The sequence below is a fragment of the Ranitomeya variabilis genome, chromosome 7 (genome assembly GCF_051348905.1).
Source record: "Ranitomeya variabilis isolate aRanVar5 chromosome 7, aRanVar5.hap1, whole genome shotgun sequence".
NCBI classification, from domain to species: domain Eukaryota; kingdom Metazoa; phylum Chordata; class Amphibia; order Anura; family Dendrobatidae; genus Ranitomeya; species Ranitomeya variabilis.
The window spans coordinates 27,630,590-27,657,720 of NC_135238.1; the positions used below are offsets into that span (position 1 = coordinate 27,630,590).

A 27,131-nucleotide genomic window follows, 5' to 3' on the forward strand; every position below is an offset into this window, starting at 1 on the left:
TGTACTATCTTTACCTTTTAGCATCGTATTAAAGGTTATGTTTTAATCCTTGACGTAGAGGCTTTACCTCTGCAGCATAGGAATGAGGCAGAGGATAGGCTGATCAGATCCAGTCAGATGAAAAACAGTTTGTAAAGCACAGAGCCAGCTCGTACCACATATTCTTCGCCTTTGTGTTCAATATTTATGCTATAAAAATCCATTCACATTGGAGAATGGAAAAGATTTTTAATAAGCAGTAAATGTCAAAGTTGTTTTTACAAGCAGTTTGCAATTTTACCCATTTATGAACTTGAGACAGCATATTGCAAAGCAATGAATTGGAAATAAGCAGTTCATAAATTATGCAACCTGGCATCTCAGAATAAGAATAAAAGTGGAGTTTAATACAGATCAGTAAATATGACTGACCTGTGCATAACCCTTGATAACCAATTAGTGCCTGGTGCCACTTAAGACAAACAGAATTCCAGTAGCTCTAACCAGTGCACATCCAGTTATACAAGGTAACAGGTACAACGCCCCCTACTCACTCACAGGACTAGATCGCAGTCTATGGATTTCCACGTGATCCAGACATATGATGCCAGACCTGTGGCACAACACCAAACCCTTGGCACAATAAGTGTTCATTGTACACAGGCCGGATTCTGAAGACAAAAATGTCATTATCACACCGGTGTCCCCAGTCTGGCCTTTCGTTCCTCTTCAAACTTCTCTCTAGAGAAGATGCGTTTTCTCTGGAGATCCAGTAGAGGTTCAGTTATTTGTTTTCCCTCCTTCTGCATTTGGGCCAATATTATGGCTCTCAAGAGAGGTGGGTACAGCACATGGGTCAAGGATTCTGGCTCGGGCATAGGGGTAAAGTTTTTAAAGTCGTCCTCTTCATGCCGAGGTACAACACGCCAGTCGTGGTACATAACTTTGTTTATCTCGGTCTCCTCAGACTCTTGTTTTCCTGGTTAGAAGAAAGAACAGGGAAGAAAGTGCCAGGGAGAATATAATCAGAACTGTCAAACAGCTATACTTATACCCAATAATCAAAGAAGCGTTTCTACTAGTGATGACCAAACATGTTCTAATAAAGTGTTATCTGAGCATGCTCAGGGGCTGGGTGTCTTCCGCGTGCTCGAAAAATATGTTCGAGTCCCTGCAGCTGCATGTCTTGTGGCTGTTCAACAGCTGCAACACATGCATGGATTGCCTCAAAAACGAGCACGACAAATACACTGTTAGCACACAAGCATGTTCCGATAACACCTTATTGGAGCACATTCGTTAGTAACTAGTGATGAGCGAATATACTCGTTACTCGAGATTTCTCGAGCATGCTCTCATGTCCTCCAAGTATTTTTTAGTGCTCGGAGATTTAGTTTATCTTGCCGCAGCTGAATGATTTACATCTGATAGCCAGCATAAGTACATGTGGGGATTCCCTAGCAACCAGGTAACCCCATCATGTACTTATGCTGGCTATCAGATGTAAATCATTCAGCTGTGGCAAGGAAAACTAAATCTCCGAGCACTAAAAAATACTCGGAGGACCGCCGAGCATGCTCAAGAAATCTCGAGTAACGAGTATATTCGCTCATCACTATTAGTAACTAGTGTTGAGCATTCCGATACCACAAGTATCGGGCATCGGCAGATATTCGCGGTATCGGAACTACGATACCGCGTTCCGATACTTTCAGTATATCAGATACCGAAATCGGAAGTTCCCATTATTCAAAGAGCCAGAATTCAGCCAATGAAGAATCATTAGAAGTGTGGGCACATCCTGTTCTGCATGTTAGGCATGTAACTACTGGCATGGCTGTGATTGGCTGCTGAGATGATGTCATGATGCACTATAAAAGTAGCTGCCGCCATTTTGGGTACACTCTGTTGTGAATTCAATTAGTGACAGGATGCGGTGTTCTCACTGAGGGACAGTTTTGAGATAGCGATTTGCTTCATTGTGCTTGACCCAGGCTAATTTAGCAACCGCTGTGTGAGAACCTTGTTTTTGCCTTGCAACGCTGTCCACGGCCGTCTGCAAGGTCTCTGTGTGAGTGCAGCTCACTCTGTAGTCTGTTCTGCAGCCACAGCCGGTTGTAGTCAGCTCAGGGTGCGTCACTGCCTCATACCGTTCCATTGTCCTTTTTTCATTTAGTGCAGCCTGCTGCACATTTTTTCAAATTTATCCTATTAGTGGCTTTCTATCAGTATCCTGCTAGATTGTGGAAAAACACTATATAGGATTACATAGAGGAGCTTTTTTTGGCCTTGCAGCGCCGTTCACGGCTGTCTGCACGGTCTCTGCGTCTCTGTATGCCTTTAATGTCTCCTCCACCTCCCCCAATACATCCTACATTATTCTTAGTTGTTTAACTTCATGTAGAATTAACCTACAAGGAAAGAAAGGGTTTATTTTAATTCCGATATTTTTGTCCCATTGACTTGCATTGGTATCGGGTATCGGCGATATCCGATATTTTTTGAATATCGGCCGATCCAATCAGATTCCGATACTTCTGGATATCGGAAGGTATCGCTCAACACTATTAGTAACTAGTTTCTACCCTTAATATGTTTTTGGGTATTAGCAGAATTAAGAAAAGGTTTATTGTGCATCATTACTGGGATGGAGAGATGAATTATGTAAACACTTACCTCTAAATGTTAAGTAACCCCAAGCCTGACCAAAGTCCATATTCTATAAAGAAGAAGAAAATTAGATTTTACATGCGCCCATATAAAGACAGAAATGTTAAGGTGACTTTATATAAGGTCAGTTATCACACAGTAAGGTATAACTAAACTTTCAGTAGTTTTTTTTTTTTTTTTTAGAATTTCTCTCACACTGTAGTTTGGTTGGGGTGCAGGTCTTGTGATTCCCACTGATTGCTAAAATCACAGGTCAGAAGTGCTCAGTTATCTACAGGCACAACAGAAAATCTAGGAGTACAGACACTGCTGCACACGCTAAGGCCTCTTTCACACTAGCGTCGTGCACTGCACGTCGCTATGCGTCGTTTTGTAGAAAAAACATCCTGCAAAAATGCTTGCAGGATGCGTTTTTTCTCCATAGACTTGTATTAGCGACGCATTGCCACACGTCGCAACCATCATGCGACGGCTGCGTCGGACCGTCGCCACCAAAAAATGTTACATGTAACATTTTTTGGTGCGTCAATAGCGTCTTTTCCGAACGCGCATGCGTGGCCGGAACTCCGCCCCCGCCTCCCCGCACATCACAATGGGGCAGCGGATGCGTTGGAAAACAGCTAGCGTCGGTGCGCCGCAACGTCGCATAGCGACGTGCAGTGCACGACGCTAGTGTGAAAGTAGCCTAACGCAAGAGCAGACTGCTGTCTGGTGTGCCGACCACTTCTGCATAGTGGTTTCAAGGATTGACCAATTTCAAGGGATGCTGTTTTAGGAAGCAGCTAAGTGTTTCTGATCCTGGACAATATCTTTAATTTTAGCTGTGGTGTGGCCAAAATCTTTGTGCACTGTTCCTTCCTGTTAGTGTCAGCGGCTAAGTTTTAAGTGCAGGCAGTGCTCATTCTGGTCAAGTGAACACTGAAAATCAATAAAGAGGGAGGGGTGAAAAGGTGCACTGAACATTTGGCCATACCATGGGTGCATTGAGCACCCTGAGTTGCCTAATAATTATAGTTAATTTTCTGGATAATAATAGCTGAAAGTTAAACAACACACATGATTTTTGTAGAAACTGACCTCTATAAGACTTACGGTATATAAAATGAGTCTGGGGTATAACAGACTTCCTTCAAAGGGACCTGTATAAACCTGAAAACATATAGCTCCCCCTAGTGGCTTCAGCAGGCAGACAGATTTTCATTATAATATGGTGGGGCACTTAAAAGAAAAATAATAAAAAAAGCAAACTTACATGTACAATCCCCCTCAGCTCCCTAGTCAATGCTTCAATGGAATGCTAGCTATATATATATATATATTTTTTTATTTTTTTTTAGCTCAATATTTAAGAATCAGCAAAAAATTCCTTGAACTCTACAGTTGTGGAAATGTAGGAGATGTGTAAATCTGCAACCAAAAAATTGAGTAACAAAATGACAGACTCTCCAATGCCAGTGTTGGGTCACTAATGACTAAGTGGGTATTTTGCAGCAGTTATCATAAAATCTCACTTTATCAGCCACAGCAGACGCTGAGCGCCGAGTTGCCATATTCATCAGTTGCAGTTGGTTGACAGCTTTCTGCTATACTAAACCCTAGTCCATGCCCTCATTGTCTCCTGCCTTGACTACTGCAACCTCCTGCTCTGTGGCCTCTCCTCTAACACTCTCGCACCCCTCCATTTTATTCTAAACTCTGCTGCCCGACTAATCCACCTGTCCCCCCACTATTCCCCGGCCTCTCTGACGGTCAATCCCTGCACTGGCTCCCCATTACCCAAAGACTCCAGTTCAAAACCCTAACCATGACATACAAAGCCATCCACAACCTGTCTCCTCCATATATGTGACCTCGTCTCCCGCTACATACCTGCACGCAACCTCTGATCCTCACACAATCGCCTTCTCTACTCCCCTCTTCCCACAATTGCATAGAAGATTTCGCCCGCTCATCAAGCCTGCTCTGAAACTCTCTACCACAACATATCAGACTCTCAACTACCATGGAAACCTACAAAAAGAACCTGAAGACCCACCTCTTCTGACAAGCCTACACCCTGCAGTAACCACCGATCCACCAAAAAGCTGCACAACCAGCTCTATCCTCACCTACTGTATCCTCAACCATCCCTTGTAGATTGTGAGCCTTCGCGGGCAGGGTCCTCTCTCCTCCTGTACCAGTTATGACTTGTATTGTTTAAGATTATTGTACTTGTTTTTATTATGTATACCCCTCCTCACATGTAAAGCGCCATGGAATAAATGACGCTATAACAATAATACTATAAACAAGAGAAATGTTGCAAATCAGCGATGGCAGATTGCACTGGCAACTCATGGATATTAATAATTCAGGAGTATATTTATATAATGGAGAGCGCTACAGTGTTTTATGTGCAGATGCAGGCTCTGGTTTAAAAAAAAAAATAATAATACAACCCTGTTGAAGCCAATGAACCACTTTTCCAAGTCTGTACATAATATCCTTACCTTATTAATACGTTATGCCAACCTTCTGTGTATTTTCCTTAGAAGGCAAAAGCTGTGAGGATGGAATAGAAGTTCAGTCCACTGCCTGGTATTTCAACTTTGCCAGATTTATTTAAGCATGTCTCCAGTGATTTTTGTTTTATTTTATAGCTGGAATGGTGTCTCAAATTTAAGTTCCCTGCTCCTAGTATTATACTGCCCACACACCATCGCTCATATGCTCTCTGTGCCGCTCCGGATGTCTTCTGCACGTTGGGATCTGCCAGATTGCTTGAGGGTTTGCTGGAGGATCTGGACGTCACTATTCAATGTAAGTCTGCAAGAGCCAGAATGAGGATCTCATGGACATACACAGAGAGCTTGTGACCGTTACCTCCGACATCCAGTCAGTAAGAATTTACGGTCACAAGATGGTGGAGCGAGACTGAGGCGGTACCGGCAAGAGCTGAAAACAGTAGGTGGTAACTACAATACTAGGGGCAGAAAACTTAAGATTAGTGGCACAACTTCTGAGCTAAAATTAAAAAAAAAAAAAAGCTGGAATGTTGCTTTAAATCGGGCAGAGATACAACACCAGACACTGCTCAAAAGCAGATTCTAGTGGAAAATACTACAAATATTTTCTTGTTCAGTTTCTTTAAAAAAACGGTTATCTGAAAAACTTCAGCAGGGAAACAACCTCACAGTCGTAGTGTTCAAATTAGTGGTGTTGGCTGGGTTATAGACAGCTCAGCATTCCAAGCTCTGTTGGATGGTCAGCAGACAAAATTGTGATTCTGTCAAAACTACTGCACCCAGTAAAGTTCATGACACATCATATTAGAGCAAAAACCTACTGAAAATTTGCTTCTAAAGGGATCATTTCTAGATTGGTGAGGTTCTGACCGCTGGGACCTCAACTGTCGGAACAGGGCACGTTTATCCCAGTTACAGTGGAGTGGAGCTGCGTATGCTCGACCACTGCACTGTTTATTCCCTATGAGATTGCTGGAGGAAAGTGTATTACAGGGCTCTGGCAGTCCCAGAAACAATGAATGGAGTGGGGATGGGGGGCTCAGACCCCACTAATCCAAATGCTATCACCTATCCTGTGGATGTGTAATAACTCCTTTGCTCTGGAATGCCTTTTGAAATGATATTTCAGGGAAATTCCAGATGCCTAAATTATCACTACGAGAGGCACCAAAGAAAGAGAGTTCAGTCTTGCCCACATCTGCTACACACAACTTTATGGAAAACAGAGTCTAGCAGGCGAGGGGCTCCGGTGGTCTATGTCCTGCAGATCTAATCCCATGGATAGAAAATAAATGTCAGGCCCTGGGATACCTCAATAAATCCCGTTGTTCTCACCTCGGCTGTGTAATCCACTTTGACCTTAGTTATGGTCCAGTAACAGGGCTCGTTATATTCCTCCAGCCACGACTTCCTCGTCACCATTCGTCCCACTCCAAACGCCCGCAGCCCAGAGAGCAGAGTGAAAAGTCTCTTCTCGTTCTTTACATCTTCCCATGCGAGAACAGGCAGGCGTTTCCCACTGAAGGGTCTGGTCATGGTCTAAAAAAACAGAAATGGAGAGAATCAGAAGGAGATCAGAACCTTGGAATAGAGACCTAATCTATGGGACTATGATACTATTAAATCTCACTGTAATGAATGGGATAAGGTGTCACAGTAAATCAGCAACACTAGCGCAATGAGCAGCTGCATACAATGCGACACAATACTTCTATTAGGAGGGTAAAAAAAAAACAAAATCGCATGCGACTTTTATTCCGCACTGCAGAAGCCGCAATATAACCTCATAATCCAAAGCATAGCGCTGGCTGTCCCGCGGCCGGTTCTTTAGCTCCCTGTAAGCCCGGATCTTTCGGGCCATCTCGGCAATGCGCCCTAACTGCTTTTTCTTGGCCATGATCCCGCACTGCAGAAACGCAAACACGTGAGGGTGACCCCAGAATCTCCGGCAAATGTCGCGGGCTGATGACGTCAGAGCGCTGTCACCACAGTCACGTGTTCGGAGCGACGCGCATTCCGGCAAAGATTTTTTTTTTTTTTTCCAACGAACTTTATTTACAACAAGTTTAACTGCATTAACACCGTGACCTGACAGATACATTTAGAATCCGTCATTGGTGTCTGTATTGTGTTCATTCTGAGTTGTATCCGGAATATAAAAGAATAACAATGAAGTGAATTGTCGCAATAGGTTTAAAACAGGGCTGCCCGAAAGAAAAATGGACGCTGACAGCCCTTCCATGTGACGTTTCCTGCTGGTCATGTGACCGTGTGTTTAGGGATTGAGAATGAAGTTGTCTTTATGAAGGAGACATTTTGACGGAGCCATGTTTTGGCAGAGGGACTAATCTACACCCTGCCTTGCACATGGGGGGATATCCAAGAAGAAAAAAGTGCAGAATCTGGCTGGTGCTTGATTGCAGATGTCATGTAAGTAACTGCTGAGATATAGTTGTGCAGTTTAGAGGGGTTGTGCAAATTCAGAAACGTTTTCTTCTGGAAACTGTCAAACACCTGCCCTCTGTGTGATATTACAGCTCTATCCCATGGGAATGGATACTCAGGAGATGCAATACCAGACACAACCTGTGGATAAGGGTGGCGCTGTTTCAGTACAAAAAAAACAAACACGCTATATTTTCTTAATTATACATATCTTCTTCAAATGATCATAAAAGAATGTCACCAATAACATGATTACTATGACTTATTCCTTTACTAGAGAACATCTGTCATGCTTGTCAGCTTTTAGGGATGGCCTTCACCACCTTAGGGATGGCTTCACACGTCCTCGCTCTCTGGACCGACCGTGGATCGGACATGTGAAACTGGTTGAAGGACACATTTAGTTGACAATTTTTTTTCTGGGGCCTGATTAACTTTTTGCTGTTTATTTTAAATGGCTTTATTTTTTCTTTCTCTCTTATTTTTTTGTTGTTTGCACCACAGTCTTCAAAATGATGCAGATAATGAGAGTTTTGCGCAAAGTAAAAAATGCTGTTTATTTCTGTCGTTAGCCCAAACAATTGTGTGTTCTGCTAAATGTTGGTGCCAGCTGGTAGTACTTACTTGCGGAGCTTGGCCGTCTACTTGTAGTGGCAGCCACGGGGTTGTACTCCTCCACCTCCTATTTAATTCAGTAGGAGGTGGATGTGCAGTAACGAGCCCTGGAACATACAAGTAGACAGCCAAGCTCCGCAAGTAAGTACTTCCAGTGGGCAGCCACCACCACCAATTGCAGCTTAGTGGACCCCGGCCAATCAGACATCGATGCCCTATCCTAAAAATAGAGTGTCGGTGTAAAAGTAGAGGGCAACCTCTTTAAATATGCAAAATACCTCTTCAGAGTGATAATTTAGACACTAGCGCCTCCTATTGAATGTAGCAATCCCACAAGTCAATATTGACAACATAACTTAGGATAAAAGCCAAACCAAATACTCTGTTTGCAGACACGTGTTTCGGGGCGTTTACTCCTCCTAAGTGCAAAGCAAGAGATTTGATTTGGTAGTGTGAGATGCCTTAACAACATCTGTGCAAAAATATTCAATAGATCAGTTGAAAACATCTGGAAATCCCAAACCCTACCCACAAATATAAACACTAATAAAAAAAAAAAAAAAGAGCAGGCACAAATTAAAAGGAGGATAATCCTCAAATGAAAAACAGGCAAACAATGTACAAATAAAATAATTAATTGGGCCCTAACAAACACAGAAATGTGAACAGCTCCAGACTAAATATGGACGTCTGAATATGTTGGCACTAAATAATGATACTAAGAATATTATGCGTTTCGGATGTAGTATCCTTTCTCAAGCTCAAGTTCCGAAACGTTGCCACGCTGTTCAGACATTAAAGTCCACTTTTTCTTCAGTTTTTTTGTTGTGCTGTTTTCCTTTTTTTGATTCTACATTTGGAGGTCACTGGATTTGTGGTTAGGAAAGCTTTGCATGCCATTTGAGGTAACGCTGGATGCTGCTCCAATTTTTTCATATATATATATATATACACTCACCGGCCACTTTATTAGGTACACCATGCTAGTAACGGGTTGGACCCCCTTTTGCCTTCAGAACTGCCTCAATTCTTTGTGGCATAGATTCAACAAGGTGCTGGAAGCATTCCTCAGAGATTTTGGTCCATATTGACATGATGGCATCACACAGTTGCCGCAGATTTGTCGGCTGCACATCCCAAAGATGCTCCATACAAGGCAGGATGGATCCATGCTTTCATGTTGTTTACGCCAAATTCTGACCCTACCATCCGAATGTCGCAGCAGAAATCGAGACTCATCAGACCAAGCAACGTTTTTCCAATCTTCTACTGTCCAATTTCGATGAGCTTGTACAAATTGTAGCCTCAGTTTCCTGTTCTTAGCTGAAAGGAGTGGTACCCGGTGTGGTCTTCTGCTGCTGTAGCCCATCTGCCTCAAAGTTCGACGCACTGTGCGTTCAGAGATGCTCTTAGGCCTACCTTGGTTGTAACGGGTGGCGATTTGAGTCACTGTTGCCTTTCTATCAGCTCGAACCAGTCTGCCCATTCTCCTCTGACCTCTGGCATCAACAAGGCATTTCCGCCCACAGAACTGCCGCTCACTGGATTTTTTTTCTTTTTCGGACCATTCTCAGTAAACCCTAGAGATGGTTGTGCGTGAAAATCCCAGTAGATCAGCAGTTTCTGAAATACTCAGACCAGCCCTTCTGGCACCAACAACCATGCCACGTTCAAAGGCACTCAAATCACCTTTCTTCCCCATACTGATGCTCGGTTTGAACTGCAGGAGATTGTCTTGACCATGTCTACATGCCTAAATGCACTGAGTTGCCGCCATGTGATTGGCTGATTAGAAATTAAGTGTTAACAAGAAGTTGGACAGGTGTACCTAATAAAGTGGCCGGTGAGTGTATATACGCACACACATATACATACACAGAATATTTTTAGTATACTATATATTTAGTATAGTATAATATATATACACTAGCTGTACTACCCGGCTTCGCCCGGGGTAATAACTGCTGTTAGCAAAATAGAATGTGTTAATGAAAATTTATTCTGCACAAAAAAACCACAAAACAAATAGATAGAAATGTAATTATTAAAAGGCAAAAACTAAGCTAATAGAAACATTTTACAACATATATTTCAACACCAGAGATATTCCACACAGATTTAACTAAATTGGCCAAATAATGTGAAGCAATCTTCTACTACTTATTCGAGAGCCGTTTGATAAACGACATTCTTCGTTTTTCCTTCAGGTGCAAAGACAAACAGATTTTTGGCTGTTCCAACTCTTGAACAGGCCACATAAAGTTGACCATGAGAAAAGCAAGGAGATTGTAAATCTAAGCTAGCTGAAGAGCCCGGCGTTGCCTGGGCATAGTAAATATCTGTGGTTAGTTATAGCACCTCACTTCTCTTATTTCCCCATCACGCCTCTCATTTTCCCCATCACATCTTTCATTTTCCCCCTCACATCTCTCATTTTCTCCCTCACACCTCTCATTTTCCCCCTCACTCCTCTTATTTTCCCCCTCACTCCTCTCATTCCCCCCTAACACTTGTCATTTCGACCTCACATCTGTCATTTTCCGATCACTCCACTATTTTCCCTCGCTCCTCTCATTTTGCACTCACACCTTTTCATTTTCACCTCACGCCTCTCATTTTCACCTCAGTATATACATGTTTGTCATCTCCCTTATATATAGTATACACCTGTATGTCATCTCCTGTATATAGTATATACCTGTATGTCATCTCCCCTGCATATATTATATACCTGCTGTGTGTCATCTCCCCTGTATATAGTATATACCTGTATGTCATATCCTCCTATATATAGTATATACATGTATGTAATCTCCTCCTGTATATAGTATATACATGTGTGTCATCTCACCTATATATAGTATATATCTGTGTGTCATCTCCTCCTGCATATAGTATATACCTGTGTGTCATCTCCCCTGTAAATAGTATATACCTGTGTGTCATCTTCTGTATATAGTATATACCTGTATGTCATCTCCTGCTGTATGTAGTATGTACCTGTATGTCATCTCCTCCTCTATACAGTATATACCTGTGTGTCATCTCTCCTGTACATACTATATATCTGTGTGTCATCTCCTCCTGTATATAGTATATACCTGTGTGTCATCTCCCCTGTAAATAGTATATACCTGTGTGTCATCTCCTCCTGTATATAGTATATATCTGTATGTCATCTCCTCCTGTATTAGACCTCGTTCACACGTTATTTGGTCAGTATTTTTACCTCAGTATTTGTAAGCTAAATTGGCAGCATGATAAATCTCCAGCCAACAGTAAGCCCTACCCCCTGGCAGTATATATTAGCTCACACATACACATAATAGACTGGTCATGTGACTGACAGCTGCCGGATTCCTATATGGTACATTTGTTGCTCTTGTAGTTTTTCAGCTTATTAATCAGATTTTTATTTTTGAAGGATAATACCAGACTTGTGTGTGTTTTAGGGCGAGTTTCGTGTGTCAAGTTGTGTGTGTTGAGTTGCGTGTGGCGACATGCATGTAGTGACTTTTGTGAGATGAGTTTTGTGTGGCAACATGTGTGTAGCAACTTTTTGTGTGTCGAGTTGCATGTGACAGGTTAGTGTAGCAAGTTGTGTGCAGCAAGTTTTGCGCATGGCGAGTTTTGCGCGTCACGAGTTTTATGTGTGGTGCCTTTTGAGTATGTGCAAGTTGTGTGAGGCAACTTTTGCATGTGTTGCAACTTTTGTGCATGTGGCAATTTTTCCGCGTGTGCAAGTTTTGCGTGTGGCGAGTTTTCCATGAGGTGAGTTTTGCACGTGTGGCGAGTTTTGCATGTGAAGAGTTTTGCGTGTGGCGAGTTTTGAGCGGCGACTTTTGTGTTTCGACTTTTATGTGGCGAGGTTGGTGTATGTGTGGTGAAATGTGTGCTGAGGGTGATATATGTGTTCGAGCACGTGGTAGTGTGTGGCGCACTTTGTGTGTGTGTTCATATCCCCGTGGTGGTGTGGTGATTATCCCATGACGGGGCCCCACCTTAGCAACTGTACAGTATATACTCTTTAGCGCCATCGCTCTCATTCTTTAAGTCCCCCTTGTTCACATCTGGCAGCTGTTAATTTGCCTCCAACACTTTTCCTTTCATTTTTTCCCCATTATGTAGATAGGGGCAAAATTGTTTGGTGAATTGGAAAGTGTGGGGTTAAAATTTCACCTCACAACATAGCCTATGACGCTCTCGGGGTCCAGACGTGAGACTGTGCAAAATGTTGTGGCTGTAGCTGCGACGGTTCAGATGCCAATCCCGGACATACATACACACATACACACATACATAATATATATATCTAATATATAATTGCCTAGAATACTACTTCCTGCAATTTGTGCCAACTTCCGTGGCTTTGTCCGGAGCTAATGTCTGGAGCTAATGTCCGGAGCTAATGTCCGGAGCTAATGTCCGGAGCTAATGTCCGGAGATAAGTGACGTCACCAGTGTCCTACACCCAGGCAGAGCACAGGGGCCCCAGGCAGCATATGGGGCCCCAGGCAGAGCACAGTGGCCCCAGGCAGAGCACAGGGGCCCCAGGCAGCATATGGGGCCCCAGGCAGAGCACAGTGGTCCCAGGCAGAGCACAGGGGCCCCAGGCAGCCTATGGGGCCCCAGGCAGAGCACAGTGGCCCCAGGCAGAGCACAGGGGCCCCAGGCAGAGCACAGGGGCCCCAGGCAGCATATGGGGCCCCAGGCAGAGCACAGGGGCCCCAGGCAGCATATGGGGCCCCAGGCAGAGCACAGGGGCCCCAGGCAGCATATGGGGCCCCAGGCAGAGCACAGTAGCCCCAGGCAGAGCACAGGGGCCCCAGGCAGAACATGGGGCCCCAGGCAGAGCACAGGGGCCCCAGGCAGAGCACAGGGGCCCCAGGCAGCATATGGGGCCCCAGGCAGAGCACAGGGGCCCCAGGCAGCATATGGGGCCCCAGGCAGAGCACAGTGGCCCCAGGCAGAGCACAGGGGCCCCAGGCAGCATATGGGGCCCCAGGCAGAGCACAGGGGCCCCAGGCAGCTTATGGGGCCCCAGGCAGAGCACAGGGGCCCCAGGCAGAGCACAGGGGCCCCAGGCAGCATATGGGGCCCCAGACAGAGCACAGGGGCCCCAGGCAGCATATGGGGCCCCAGGCAGAGCACAGGGGCCCCAGGCAGCATATGGGGCCCCAGGCAGAGCACAGTGGCCCCAGGCAGAGCACAGGGGCCCCAGGCAAAACATGGGGCCCCAGGCAGAGCACAGGGGCCCCAGGCAGAGCGCAGGGGCCCCAGGCAGCATATGGGGCCCCAGGCAGAGCACAGGGGCCCCAGGCAGCATATGGGGCCCCAGGCAGAGCACAGTGGCCCCAGGCAGCATATTGGGCCCCAGGCAGAGCACAGTGGCCCCAGGCAGAGCACAGGGGCCCCAGGCAGCATATGGGGCCCCAGGCAGAGTACAGTGGTCCCAGGCAGAGCACAGGGGCCCCAGGCAGCTTATGGGGCCCCAGGCAGAGCACAGGGGCCCCAGGCAGAACATGGGGCCCCAGGCAGAGCACAGGGGCCCCAGGCAGCATATGGGGCCCCAGGCAGAGCACAGGGGCCCCAGGCAGCATATGGGGCCCCAGGCAGAGCACAGTGGCCCCAGGCAGAGCACAGGGGCCCCAGGCAGCATATGGGGCCCCAGGCAGAGCACAGTGGTCCTAGGCAGAGCACAGGGGCCCCAGGCAGCCTATGGGGCCCCAGGCAGATCACAGTGGCCCCAGGCAGAACATGGGGCCCCAGGCAGAGCACAGGGGCCCCAGGCAGAGCACAGGGGCCCCAGGCAGCATATGGGGCCCCAGGCAGAGCACAGTGGTCCCAGGTAGAGCACAGGGGCCCCAGGCAGCCTATGGGGCCCCAGGCAGAGCACAGGGGCCCCAGGCAGCATATGGGGCCCCAGGCAGAGCACAGGGGCCCCAGGCAGCATATGGGGCCCCAGGCAGAGCACAGGGGCCCCAGGCAGAGCACAGTGGCCCCAGGCAGAGCACAGGGGCCCCAGGCAGAGCACAGGGGCCCCAGGCAGAGCACAGCAATATTTTGGACCACTGTGCGGTGTTTCAGACCCCCTGTGTGATGTCTGGGGCCCTGTTCTTAAGTATATTAAAGATTAAAGTAACGTATATTAAAGTATATTATAGATCAAATTTGACACGTTTATGGGCACCATTGAGTGATATACTCAAGAATGACATAATTTTTCAACATTTTATGGTTTCAAACTGTAAACACTCAGAGTTTTTTTTACTTCAACCAGAAAACCTTAACGGTTCATAAAAAACTTGACTGTTCAGGATATGATAAAAGTCATAGTATTCTGAATCTTTAACTTATAAAGATACCTTTACATGGGGTGATTATTGGTTCCAGAGAGGCTTTCGGCCGATAATCGTACACATGGCTGGTGACAGGACAATACAATATAAACGTTCAAAGGTAAACACTGATAACATTAAAATCTAATATATAATTGCCTAGAATACTACTTCCGGCAATTTGTGCCAACTTCCGTGGCTTTGTCCGGAGATAATGTCCGGAGATAAGTGACGTCACCAGCGTCCTACACCCGCTCAGGGTGGACAAAGATATATGCCTTCGTGGTGCGCGGCACTTTTCTGATTGGTTGCCGCCTGCCGCGAGCGACCAATCAGAAATGTGCCGTACTGTCAAGAATTGTCAAGAGCTGGTGAGTGCAGCCATTTTTTGTTCTTTCTTACTATTATTTATTAATTGTATTATTCTTACATTTGAATAAATAAAGTATATATGGATTCTAGACTCCCGATTCTTTAGAAACGGGCTGCCATCTAGTATATATATATATATATATAATTATTATTTATTTTTTTTTTCCCTGTGTGTGTGCCTGCTTTCTGTGTTGTCCTATTTATATCCTGTTTTTCTTATCCTGATAGTCCTCCTATCTTCTAGCCAGTCTGGATCTGTGACAGCAGACTCCCTAATTTAAGGAGGAAGATGATACAATTAATGGAGAAATAGTAAATCTAATGTCTCACAGCGGCATTTCATGATGGAAACTGAACACAACAAAGGATTTATTTCAAGGTCGCCAATCAAAATAATAAAAAGGGCTAAAACCTGGGAGATATCCGACTCCGAGACGGAGGAAGAGTCTACTAATGTTGAGACGGATGACAAGACTGCGGAATTGCCAAGAAAGGAAAGTCTTCATGAAGAACTTGAAGCCTCTAAGATATCTCAGAATAGACAGAAGGATCTTGATCTGAAGACTAAAGTTCAACTTTCCACTGAGGTCCCTATATCTACATTACATGTGCCTCTATCTGGTTCCACAACTCCCAGTCCAACTAAAAGAACCAGGAGGAGAAAAAATCCTGATGAATTGGAAGCTCATAGGTTATGGGCGGACGAGCAGAGGAAGGAAAAAGAGGCCAGAAGGCAGGAGAAAGAGAAGATCCGGAACCAGGAGAAGGAGGAGAAGGTGAAGCGAAAAGAGTCTGCGCTGGCGCTGAAGCTCCTGAGACCAGATCAGTGTGGGAAGTACATGATGGTCCAGCTGGATGCCGGTAGGACGTTTTGTGACATAACGATCCAATGGATGAGAACTAGTGTAGACATAAAATGGAAGTGGCCCATAGAAACTAGCAGAATTAGTTCTAGTTGATGTCTTTATTGGTTGTTTTGATATATCTTTTTATGGAGTTCATTGTTGTTGTTTTTTTAAACTGAGACAATTAGGGGTTTCACCACCTCCAAACTCAAGAAAAGGAGTTCTCCCTCCACACTAGAGGCAGAGATATGATGCTGATAAAATAGGAATATTGCATAAGTATTAGAAATGAGAGAATCAACCAAGCCAGGATATTAAACTTGGGGTTATTCAGTTTGGAAAGATGAAGGCTTAAGGGTGATCTGTTACAATGTACAAACATAATGAGGGGACAGTACAGAGATCTTTCTAATGACCTATAATATACACTTAGACCTGTAACCCTGATAAGGGGGCATCCTCTATGTCTAGCGGAAAGAAGGTTTATTCATAATCACAGACAACGATTCTTTGCTGTAAGAGCAGTGACACTATGGACTCTTTACTGTAAGAGCAGTGAGACTGTGGGCTCTTTACTGTAAGATCAGTGAGACTATGTATCTTTACTATAAGAGCAGTGAGACTGTGGATCTTTACTATAAGAGCAGTGAGACTATGAATTATTTACTGTAAGAGCAGTGAGACTGAATTATTTACTGCAAGAGCAGTGAGACTATGGATTCTTTACTGTAAGAGCAGTGAGACTATGGGTTCTTTACTGTAAGAGCAGTGAGATTATGGATTCTTTACTGTATCAGCAGTGAGACTATGGATTCTTTACTTTTACAGCAATGAGACTATGGAACTCTGTAACATATGATGTTGTAATTGTAGATTCACTACTATCCAAGAAGTTTTGTTTCTCCTTGCAGATATCAACATGCTAAGCATGCCGAGATGAGGAGACTTAAAGCCGCAATGCTCCTCTGGGTAATATGCTAATTATGCAAATTGTCTCTTCAGAGAGGAAGAGAGCTAGAACTCTAGTGCTACCTATTGGAAGGAAGCAATCATACAAGTCAATGTTGACCCTTTTACGAGCCTTGTCACATAACTTAGGATAATAGCCAAACCAGAATTTCAATTGATGGCTTTGCATCAGATAATTAGGTAGGAGGGTTGTGAGCAAGTGAAATCATTTCAGAAGAAACCTTGGGATATTGACAGTATAGGATTTTTGTATGTAAGATTTGAGCAATGGTGCAAAAAAGCCAGGACATGTGTAGCTTTACACCTGTAGTTCAGCTATGATAGGACTTACAGTTCCCCCACAGCTGTACAGACATACTGTCCCTTCACCATGCTTTATACTTGGGCTCTGCTTTTTCAGGTTGAGCCTAGTGTAGGGCTTCATGCCACCAGGGAGCCATTTTATGGCATGTCTCTCCATTCCAACAAGGACAACTTATGCTTTTGTCTGCATATTTGTTATCTGCAGAAACATACTGAACCCAATATGTCTCAATGGGAGGAATCCTGTTTAACTCTATGGTATCTTATTGCATTTTCTGTAGGTCTCCTTCAGGATGTTGGATGTGAAGATCTACTGGAATCCTTAAGCACAGCCGGTTATAATTACACCATAGAGCCGCACTCTGTTCCCTATAGTGTCACTTGGCGGAGAGCGATGCCCGGAGACTGGACGTGTGTAGTAAGATGAGTTTTATAACATTTGCACATTTATGAAAATTAATCTATGGAAACTTCAGGGCTGCTATCAGGGCATTACTACCCTTACTGGTGTATGGTGCCCAGTGAAGAGAAGCATAGAGGGAGGGGGTCCCGACTGGGTCCGGGCGCCCCCTCTATTGCTTCTGCTCACCGGGCTCCAGGCAGTGGCGTAACGGCCGTGGTACACAGATGATGACTCATCAGGCCCGCAGCAACTGCACTGACAGCAATACAATCTGACTGACAATCACAGGCAAGCAGCTGACGTTGGCATCCATGTGACCAGGGCTGCCGCTTCAGGAGAGGACACTGCACGGCGTGGGAGTGGTGTGAAGGTGAGTGTGTGTCTGTCTGTCTGTCTGTCTATCTATCTATCTATCTATCTATCTATCTATCTATCTATCTATCTATCTATCTCTATATCCTTTTCATAGAAAAAATGCGGCAGCACTCATCAATCCTGGAGTGATAAAAGTCCTTTATTCAAACATGTGACAAAGCATCTTCACGGCTCGGGGGTGTGCAGTGACAGCAGGAGTGTGCAGGGATCGACTACGGCCGCTTCCCGTAGAAGCGCTAGATACAACGCGAAACGGCCGTCGTCGATCCCTGCACACTCCTGCTGTCACTGCACACCCCCGAGCCGTGAAGATGCTTTGTCACATGTTTGAATAAAGGACTTTTATCACTCCAGGATTGATGAGTGCTGCCGCATTTTTTCCAATTAAAGGATCGTTACATACAGGATTTCAGCTGTTCAAGCACGTACTTTGTTCTTTTCCCCATACACCCAAGTTGTGCTGCTCTACATACATGCTTTTTTCATTATTTGGCTTTGGATACAATAATATATAAATATATATATATATATATATATATATATATATATATATATATATATATATATATATATATATATATATATATATATATATATATATATATATATATTCTTATTTTTTTAATTCTTATTCATTGAGGACACAGTGGCCATATACGGTGGCTGAGAAGTATACTCTGTGGCTAAGTCGGAGGATGCATTATACTCTATGGCTAACTAGGAGGATGCGTTACACTCTATGGCTGAGTAGGAGGATGCATTATACTCTATGGCTAACTAGGAGGCTGGATTATACTATATGCTAACTATGGGGAAGCATTATACTCTATGGCTAGCTAGGAGGATGCATTACACTCTGGCTAAGTAGGAGGATGCATTATGCTCTGGCTATTTAGGAGGATGCATTATACTATATGATAACTATGGGGAAGCAGTATATTCTACAGATGATTATGGGATGTCCATTATAGTCTATGGATGACTATGGGGATGCATTATACTTTATGGATGACTATGGGGTGCATTATAGAATGTGAGACATGACTGCAGAGGCTAATTAAGGGATATTATTAGGGTATGTTTCCACGTTCAGTTTTGCTTCAGGCTTTGGTCAGGATTTTATGCAGGTAAAATCCTGACCAAAACTGCACCTGAGGTCACTGGCAGGTCACCTGCGGTGTACCTGCGTGTTTTGCTCATAGTAGCAACATGCTGCGTTTAGAAAAAACGCACCACAAATGCGTTTTCGCGGCAAAAACGCATGCGTTTTTTAACGCATAGTGGAGTCTGGATTTCATGAAATCCCCTCCACTATGCTGTAACATCTGGACGCTGCGTTTTTGATGCTGCGGAAAAACGCAGCGTCAAAAACGCAGCGTTTCCTGAACGTGGAAACATACCCTTACTGCTGTAATTTTTTTTTTATTTTTGGGGATACCATTTTCAATTGGGGGGTTCCTGTTACTGTGTAGGGTGACACTGTTGCTTTTATTCTTCATCTGGCACATTGTAGAAGTTGGGGGAAAAAGCGGGGTAAGAGCTCTGGAAGCAGTGATCTGGATATCTGTGTGTTATTTTCTGCAGAGATGAGTGTAGGCTGGAATAAATGATGGTAATCTGTGCAGGATGAAGAAGAAAAGTGAAGATGAAGGACTTAAACTTGAGACATCACCAGTGAGTCAATGTGTTACCTGTATTCTGACACTATACACTGTACACACTGTACAGAGCTCCTCTGTATAATGGCACTTACAGTAATATTAGTTTTTTTTTTTTTAATTAATGATTACTGTAGTATTGTAGTATTCGGTCACTGTGTGGTGGTGATATGTGGTCTGGTCAAGGTGTGACAGTATTTGCCCCATGTATGTGGTGATATTGGTCATTTTAAAAATTGAATGTGACTCATTCCCTTAACACATTACTTGCCAAATTAGCAATTCTCATATATTTTTTTTTTTTTAAATGACAGATTTTTAATGATTTGGGTCCTAATGAATCAGAAACATAATTTGCCACATTTTTTCCAAACCTCGAAAATAGGTGCTTTGAAAGCTCTCTGGGTGGAAGAATATTCAATTAAAAATGACAATGACATGATTTCCTGTTTTGAAAACATTAATTTTACAAACACAACATAATTTGGACCTAATTATAAAATCTTAGTTGCTAGAAGCAAAAGATTAGGTGTCCCAAAAAAAGGACATTGGTAGATAATGGGTTAAAGAAAACAAATCTTAATATACCTAAAAAAAGTATTGGATATTTAAAAAATGTTTAATAGGTGTAGAGTCCGGTCAAAAGATTCTAACTAAATCTTTTGGCCAAAAGCTGATGACTATGTACAGTATGTGATGTTCTGTTCGATGGAACCTGTTAATGTGTGATTTGATGAGGGCGTGGTGCAGAAAGTGAGTTTTTCCAAGAGAGGGCAGTGGAACTGGAAGGTTCAAAAGGTGGAGGTAGAGCCTGTGGTGGCGCATTTGCGGAGCTTTTAAGAGGACAATTTTGCCGGCATGGGGCTCTGAAGTTCCTGGTAGCAGCCCTGTAAAACTTTATAGATTTATGAAAACAAGCTCAAATGAAAGATGGGAATGTGAACGAGCAACCAATATAAGTCCTCATTTTTGTGCAGTTTCTCCCCTTTTCTTTTACAGCAGTATTTTTTCACTGGTGGTTTGGGTCCATATTGGTGCTGCTCTCATTTTCTGCCTCTTGTGTTATTTTGCAGGAGGGTCTAGAGCTTTGCAGAGGAGAAGAACGTGAAATGTTGATACTTGTGGAGCCTAAAGACTTTCTCTTAAGTGTCCGTGGCTGCAATCAGGTAACGGGGATGAGCAAAAAGTGGTTTAAAAGGAGTCCATGATCTGCTACTATTTTCAAGATCTCGGTTTGCTGTTGGAGAATGGTATAATTCTGCAGATCTATCTTGTAACCACGTTGCTGGAGTTCAAATGTTGTTACAATTATATGAAGTCTGAGCAATCATCTGTAATCTGCATATATAATCAGCAGTACACATATTTCTTATGTGCTGGTGGTGTGCTACAATGTATCAGCACAGGTGAAATGTATCAGCGCTGGGTTCAGGCTAAATATTTTAGACTGTATACAAAATATGAAAAGTAGAAGGCCTCTATGTGATTCATTAACAGCAAACAGTGATCTTGAAAATCACTGTAAGTTGAAATATGTTCTAAAAGAGTAACTGCCGTTTTCATTTTTATTTCATAAATCCATCGCACACATTACAATAAGCAACTGTGTAATAGATCTTCTCAGATTAAACTGCTTCTTTCTCCTCCTGGAGTGATCATTCATTCTTAATTTATGAGTAAAATCTGTATTCAGTAAAGACACATTTCCTATTAGGCTAGGTTCACATTGCATTAGTGCAGTCCGTTCAACGCATGGGTTAAACGGACTGTGTTAATGCAAGTGCCGAAAAAGATCGCGTTATGTGATCGCGCTAGCGCAGATGCTTCATCTGTGCTAGCGGTGACAGACCCGAAAACGCTGCAGACCGCGTCTGAGGGTCCGTCACAGAATGACGGCACATCTCTAACGCATGCCGATTATGACATGCGTTAGCGATGCGCTACATAATGGCAGCTAATGGGTGCGCTAACACATCCGATACATAGCGTTAGTGCCACTATGTAACGGATGCCGTCAGCGCATTGCCATTAACGCAATGTGAACCCAGCCTTACTGAGATAAGAGATGGCAGTTGGTGCCTTCTATGTAGAGAGTAGCTAGAGGCAAACAGACATTTTGCTGCAAATTCTCCATAGAAGTTTATGAGCACCAACTGTCACCTCTTATCTTAGTGATGAGAGATCTGTATTCACGGAAGACACATTGTACCCGTAAATTGAGAATTTTGAGGGTGAAAGATCAGTCCAGGAAGAGAAATAAGCCAATTTATCAATAAGATATATTACAAAGTTTCTTATTTACAGTTGAAACCAGAAGTTTTCATCCACTATATAAAAAGACACATCTGCATGTTTTTCTCAATATCTGACATGAAATCAGAATAAACCTTTCCCGTTTTAGGTCAATTAGAATTACCATAATTATTAATATTTGCCAAATGCCAGAATAACGAGAGAGATAATGTTTTAAGGCATTTTTATTGCTTACTGCAAAGTCACAAGTTTCCATCAATGTCACTAGTATTTGGTACCATTGCTCTTAAACTGACTGGTTTTGGATCTCCTTCCAGAAGCTTCTCACAATAGTTGGTCGGAATTTGGGCCCATTCCTCCTGACAAAACTGGTGTAACTGATCCAGGTTTGTAGGTCGCATTGCTCACACCGGCCTTTTCAGCTTTGCCCATACATTTTCAATAGGATTGAGATCAGGGCTTTGTGATGGCTGCTCCAAAACATTGACTTTGTTATCCTTAAGCCACTTTGTTACCATTTTGGCAGCATGCTTCTGATCATTGTGAATTGGAAAACTCATTTCCGTCCAAGCTTTAACTACCTGGCTGATGTGTTGAGATGTTGCTTCAGTATTTCAGCATAATCTTCTTTTCTCATGATACCATCTATTTTGGGAAGTGCAGCAGTCCCTCCTGCAGCAATAACATCCTCACAACATGATGCTGCCTCCCCCATGTTTCACAGTTGGGATGTATTCTTAGGCTTCCAAGTGTCTCCCTTTTTCCTCCAAAAGTAACAATGGTCATTATGCCCAAAAAGTTGCATTTTAGTTTCATCAGACCACAGGACGTGTCTCCTAAAATTACAGTCTTTGTTCCTGTGTGCATTTGCAAACATTAATCTGGCTTTTTATATGTTTATTTGGAGTAATGGCTTCTTCCTGGCAGAGTGGCCTTTCAGCCCATGTTGATACAGTACTCATTTCACTGTGGATATTGACACAATCTTACCAGCTTCCACCATCATCTTCACAAGGTCTTTTGCATTTGTCCTTGTTTATATGCACATGTTGGACCAAAGCACGTTCATTTCTGGGACACAGAACCCATCTCCTTCCTAAGCGGTATGATGGCTGGTCATTCCCATCTTGTTTGTACTTTTGTATAATTGTTTGTAGAAATGAATGAGGCACCTTCAGGTATCTTGAAATTGTACCCAAGGATGAGCCAGAATTGTGCAAGTCAACCATTCTCTTCTTGATATCTTGGCTGATTTCTTTAGACTTTCCCATGATGCTACATAAAGAAGCAGTGTGTTTCAGGTGTGCATTAAAATACATCCACAAGTGTGTCTCTAATTGTTAGTATCTGTTTAGTTTGTGACTATCCGTCATTTTCTTGGGAAGTTCTGACTTCTGGTCTTTTTCCTCTGGTGCTGGGTTTTTCTTGGGTCAGGTGTTTGTATCACTCTTTATTAATCAGCACCTGCCTCCCAGTCTTTGCTGGACAACAGTTTTAATCTGCTTGAGTTCTGGCTTGGTGCTTTGCTAAGGCTGGTTTCACACTTGCGTTTTGATCTGCAGCATTTTTAAAAAAAAACGCAGGTGGTGAAAAAACACATGTAAACGCTGCGTTTTTTAGACACATGCGTTTTTACATGCATTTTAAAAAATGCAGCGTTTGACCGCGTTTACATGCGTTTTTTGCATGCGTTTGCGTTTTTTTTGCGCAAGAAGAGAAATTTCACAATAACAAAAACAAGATAACCAGACACCACCAATGGGACTAGAGAGGGCGTGTATTATGGAATCTCTATATTTAGACCCTACGGCTACTTAAATTTTAACAGCTTGCTACTGTATCCTGTGTCATGATGGATCTTCACATGGAGAGCTTTTATTTCAACCTGGATTTCAGCTTCAAGATGTTTCTGGCCTGTGCTTTTGCTTGGGAGCAAGACCGAAACCGCGAAAGATGGAGAAGGAGACAACGTAGGCGTTTTTGGAGGCACCCCATTATTGAATTGCGTGAGAGCCGTGGAGCCTACCACACGCTCTATGCCGAGCTGAATGCCAACCCGGAGAAATTCCAGGAGTACACGAGAATGTCCCAAGAATCGTTCCGGGATTTGCTGTCTCATGTCCAAGGAGCCATACGGCGACAGGACACCCAGCTCCGTAGAGCGATTCCACCCGAGGAACGTCTGCTGGTGACATTAAGGTACATTCAAAATCTAAACCAATGACAGTCCAAATTTTTTATTCTGCCTTTTTTGGAGGGGTATTTTCCTCTTTTTTTTTTTTTTTTTTTTTTTTTTCAATTTTTTACCACACCATAAAAAGAGTAGATTGTAATGTTGTTTTTTGTTTGTGTTTTTCTTCTAGATTTCTTGCCACAGGGGAGAGTTTATCTTCCCTCCACTTCCAATACTGGATTGGAATATCCACCCTGTCTGGAATAGTTGTGGACACCTGTCGGGCATTATGGAATGTAGTCCGTGAGGAGTTTATACCACTACCCACCACGGACATGTGGCGTGAAATTGCTGACAAATTCTGGAATGTGTGTGATTTCCCCAACTGTTTAGGAGCGGTGGATGGAAAGCACATCCGCATTATTAAACCTGCCAGAACCGGATCAGAGTTTTTCAACTACAAAAAATATTTTTCTGTAGTGCTCATGGCAATAGCTGATGCGGACTGTCGCTTAATCGCCGTGGACATTGGAGCTTTTGGCCGTGGCAACAATTCCCAGACTTTCAAGAGCTCGGATATGGGCCGGCGTGTGTATGGTAAAAATTTTAATTTTCCACCTCCACAGCCTCTCCCCAACACTCAAGGCCCACCGCTGCCATTTGTTATGGTTGGGGATGAGGCCTTCCAGATGTGTGAAAATTTCCTGAAGCCCTATTCCAGTCGTGACTTGGACCAAGCTAGAAGGATCTTCAACTGCAGACTGACCAGGGCCCGAAGAACAGTAGAGTGTACCTTTGGCATTCTGGTCGCTAAACGGCACATTCTTGCATCAGCCATAAATCTAAAAGTGGAAACAGTTGACGAGGTGGTCAAAGCCTGTGTGGTTCTGCACAATTACATAATTACTAAGGAACGACCCCACATTGAACTGGATGAACCAGTTGCACACCCTCTGCCTGATTTCCAGCATCACCCGCTGCGGTCAACTGCAGCCGTTGGTCTCATGCGGGACCAATTTGCTGCTTATTTTGATTCAGATATTGGACGGGTGTCATGGCAGGACAATGTTGTGTAAATGTCCTGTTGTATCTTTATCTGTACCAGTAATTTTCCACAATGAAAATAATGTTTCACATTAATAAACTTTAGTGTTGGTTGTGTTGACCGAGTCTCCTATCTTTTTCCTCTCCAAACCAAGGTTACCCAAAAATGTGCATTAAACCATGTCATATCCCCCTTTTTTTTTGCATATTCCACACTACAAATGTTAGTAGTGTGTATGTGCAAAATTTTGGCGCTGTAGCTTTTAAAATAAAGGGTTAAATCGCGGAAAAAAATTGGCGTGGGCTCCCGCGCAATTTTCTCCGCCAGAGTGGTAAAGCCAGTGACTGAGGGCAGATATTAATAGCCTAGAGAGGGTCCATGGTTATTGGCCCCCCCGGCTACAAACATCTGCCCCCAGCCACCCCAGAAAAGGCACATCTGGAAGATGTGCCAATTCTGGCACTTGGCCTCTCTCTTCCCACTCCCGTGTAGCGTTGGGATATGTGGTAATAAAGGGTTAATGTCACCTTGCTATTGTAAGGTGACATTAAGCCTGATTAATAATGGAGAGGCGTCAAATATGACACCTATCCATTATTAATCCAATTGTATGAAAGGGTTAAAAAAACACACACATTATTAAGAAGTATTTTAATGAAATTAACACAATGGTGGTTTTAATATTTTATTGCTCTCTCAATCCACCTGAAGACCCTCGCTTGGAAAAATAATAAACCGACAATATACATACCTTCTGATGATCTGTCACGTCCCACGAGGTAAATCCATCTGAAGGGGTTAAAATATTTTACAGGCAGGAGCTCTGCTAATGCAGCGGTGCTCGTGCCTGTAAACCCCGGGGAATGAAGGAAATGTAGGTGAATGACCAATAGTTACCTTCAGTCGCGGTGATGCGCCCCCTGCTGGATGTCCTCATATGACCTCGAGCGTGGGAAAAAGTTCCCAGGCTGCAGTTCATGAGGACATCCAGCAGGGGCGCATCACCGCGACTGAAGGTAACTATAGGTCATTGACCTACATTTCCTTCATTCCCTGGGGTTTACAGGCACGAGCACAGCTGCATTAGCAGAGCTCCTGCCTGTAAAATATTTTGACCCCTTCAGATGGATTTACCTCGTGGGACGTGACAGATCATCAGAAGGTATGTATATTGTTGGTTTATTATTTTTCCAAGCGAGGGTCTTCAGGTGGATTGAGAGAGCAATAAAATATTAAAACCACCAGTGTGTATTTCATTAAAATACTTTTTAATAATGTGGTTTTTTAACCCTTTCATACAATTAGATTAATAATGGATAGGTGTCATATTTGACGCCTCTCCATTATTAATCAGGCTTAATGTCACCTTATAATAGCAAGGTGACATTAACCCTTTATTACCCCATATCCCACCGTTACACGGGAATGGGAAGAGAGAGGCCAAGTGCCAGAATTGGCGCATCTTCCAGATGTGCCTTTTCTGGGGTGGTTGGGGGCAGATGTTTGTAGCCGGGGGGGGGGGGCAATAACCATGGACCCTCTCTAGGCTATTAATATCTGCCCTCAGTCACTGGCTTTACCACTCTGGCGGAGAAAATTGTGCGGGAGCCCACGCCAATTTTTTCCGCGATTTAACCCTTTATTTTAAAAACTACAGCGCCAAAATTTTGCACATACACACTACTAAACATTTGTAGTGTGGAATATGCAAAAAAAAGGGGGATATGACATGGTTTACTGTATGTAAACCATGTCTCATATCATGTTCGGTTTGTAAATCTGGGAATTCAATTTCAGGCTTTTAACATATATCGCGCTGAAGTAAATTTATACAACAAACCCGACTTTGGAGCGAAGATCGCCGACGGACGACCCGATCCCACAGTGAGATCGGGTGGGGTTTAACCAAACCCGACTTTGCCAAAGTCGACGACTTTTGAAATTGGCAGATCTGTTTCGCTCAACCCTAGTGGTTATACAAGGCAGTTATCAACTCAACAGATCAGGTGTCATAACTTTTGAGTTTATGGACACCTGACCTGTTCAGTAGAGGACTGCACTGTATTTCCACCATTTTCTATTAATACTGCCACACTAGGCATATACAAAAAGAGATTATGGATATACATGTTATATTTTTGGGGCCACCTCATATCTGTATACTAAAGACACACATATAGCTGC

The 27,131-nt window shown here is 43.6% G+C and overlaps 2 protein-coding genes across 3 annotated transcripts in view; one reads left to right on the plus strand and one right to left on the minus strand.

Annotated features, from left to right (window-relative positions):
* Positions 1-208: 208 nt before the first annotated feature.
* On the minus strand, positions 209-7,150 carry MRPS34 (mitochondrial ribosomal protein S34). Its single transcript, XM_077274715.1, has 4 exons — positions 6,937-7,150; positions 6,489-6,692; positions 2,656-2,698; positions 209-958 (listed from the first exon to the last, which is right to left on the minus strand). Exons 1-4 carry the CDS (start codon positions 7,048-7,050, stop codon positions 672-674), a joined length of 648 nt encoding a protein of 215 aa, XP_077130830.1. The 5' UTR covers positions 7,051-7,150; the 3' UTR covers positions 209-671.
* A 245-nt stretch (positions 7,151-7,395) lies between these two features.
* Positions 7,396-27,131, plus strand: part of EME2 (essential meiotic structure-specific endonuclease subunit 2) — a 34,701-nt gene continuing 14,965 nt past the window's right edge. Inside the window, exons 1-4 of one of the 2 annotated variants that reach the window (XM_077274716.1) lie at positions 7,396-7,583; positions 15,152-15,784; positions 17,322-17,458; positions 20,550-20,642. In XM_077274716.1, coding sequence (XP_077130831.1) covers positions 15,265-15,784; positions 17,322-17,458; positions 20,550-20,642 — 750 coding nt within the window. In that variant the 5' untranslated portion in view covers positions 7,396-7,583; positions 15,152-15,264. The remainder of the gene's footprint in view (positions 7,584-15,151; positions 15,785-17,321; positions 17,459-20,549; positions 20,643-27,131) is intronic. The other variant, XM_077274717.1, reaches the window with a different exon arrangement.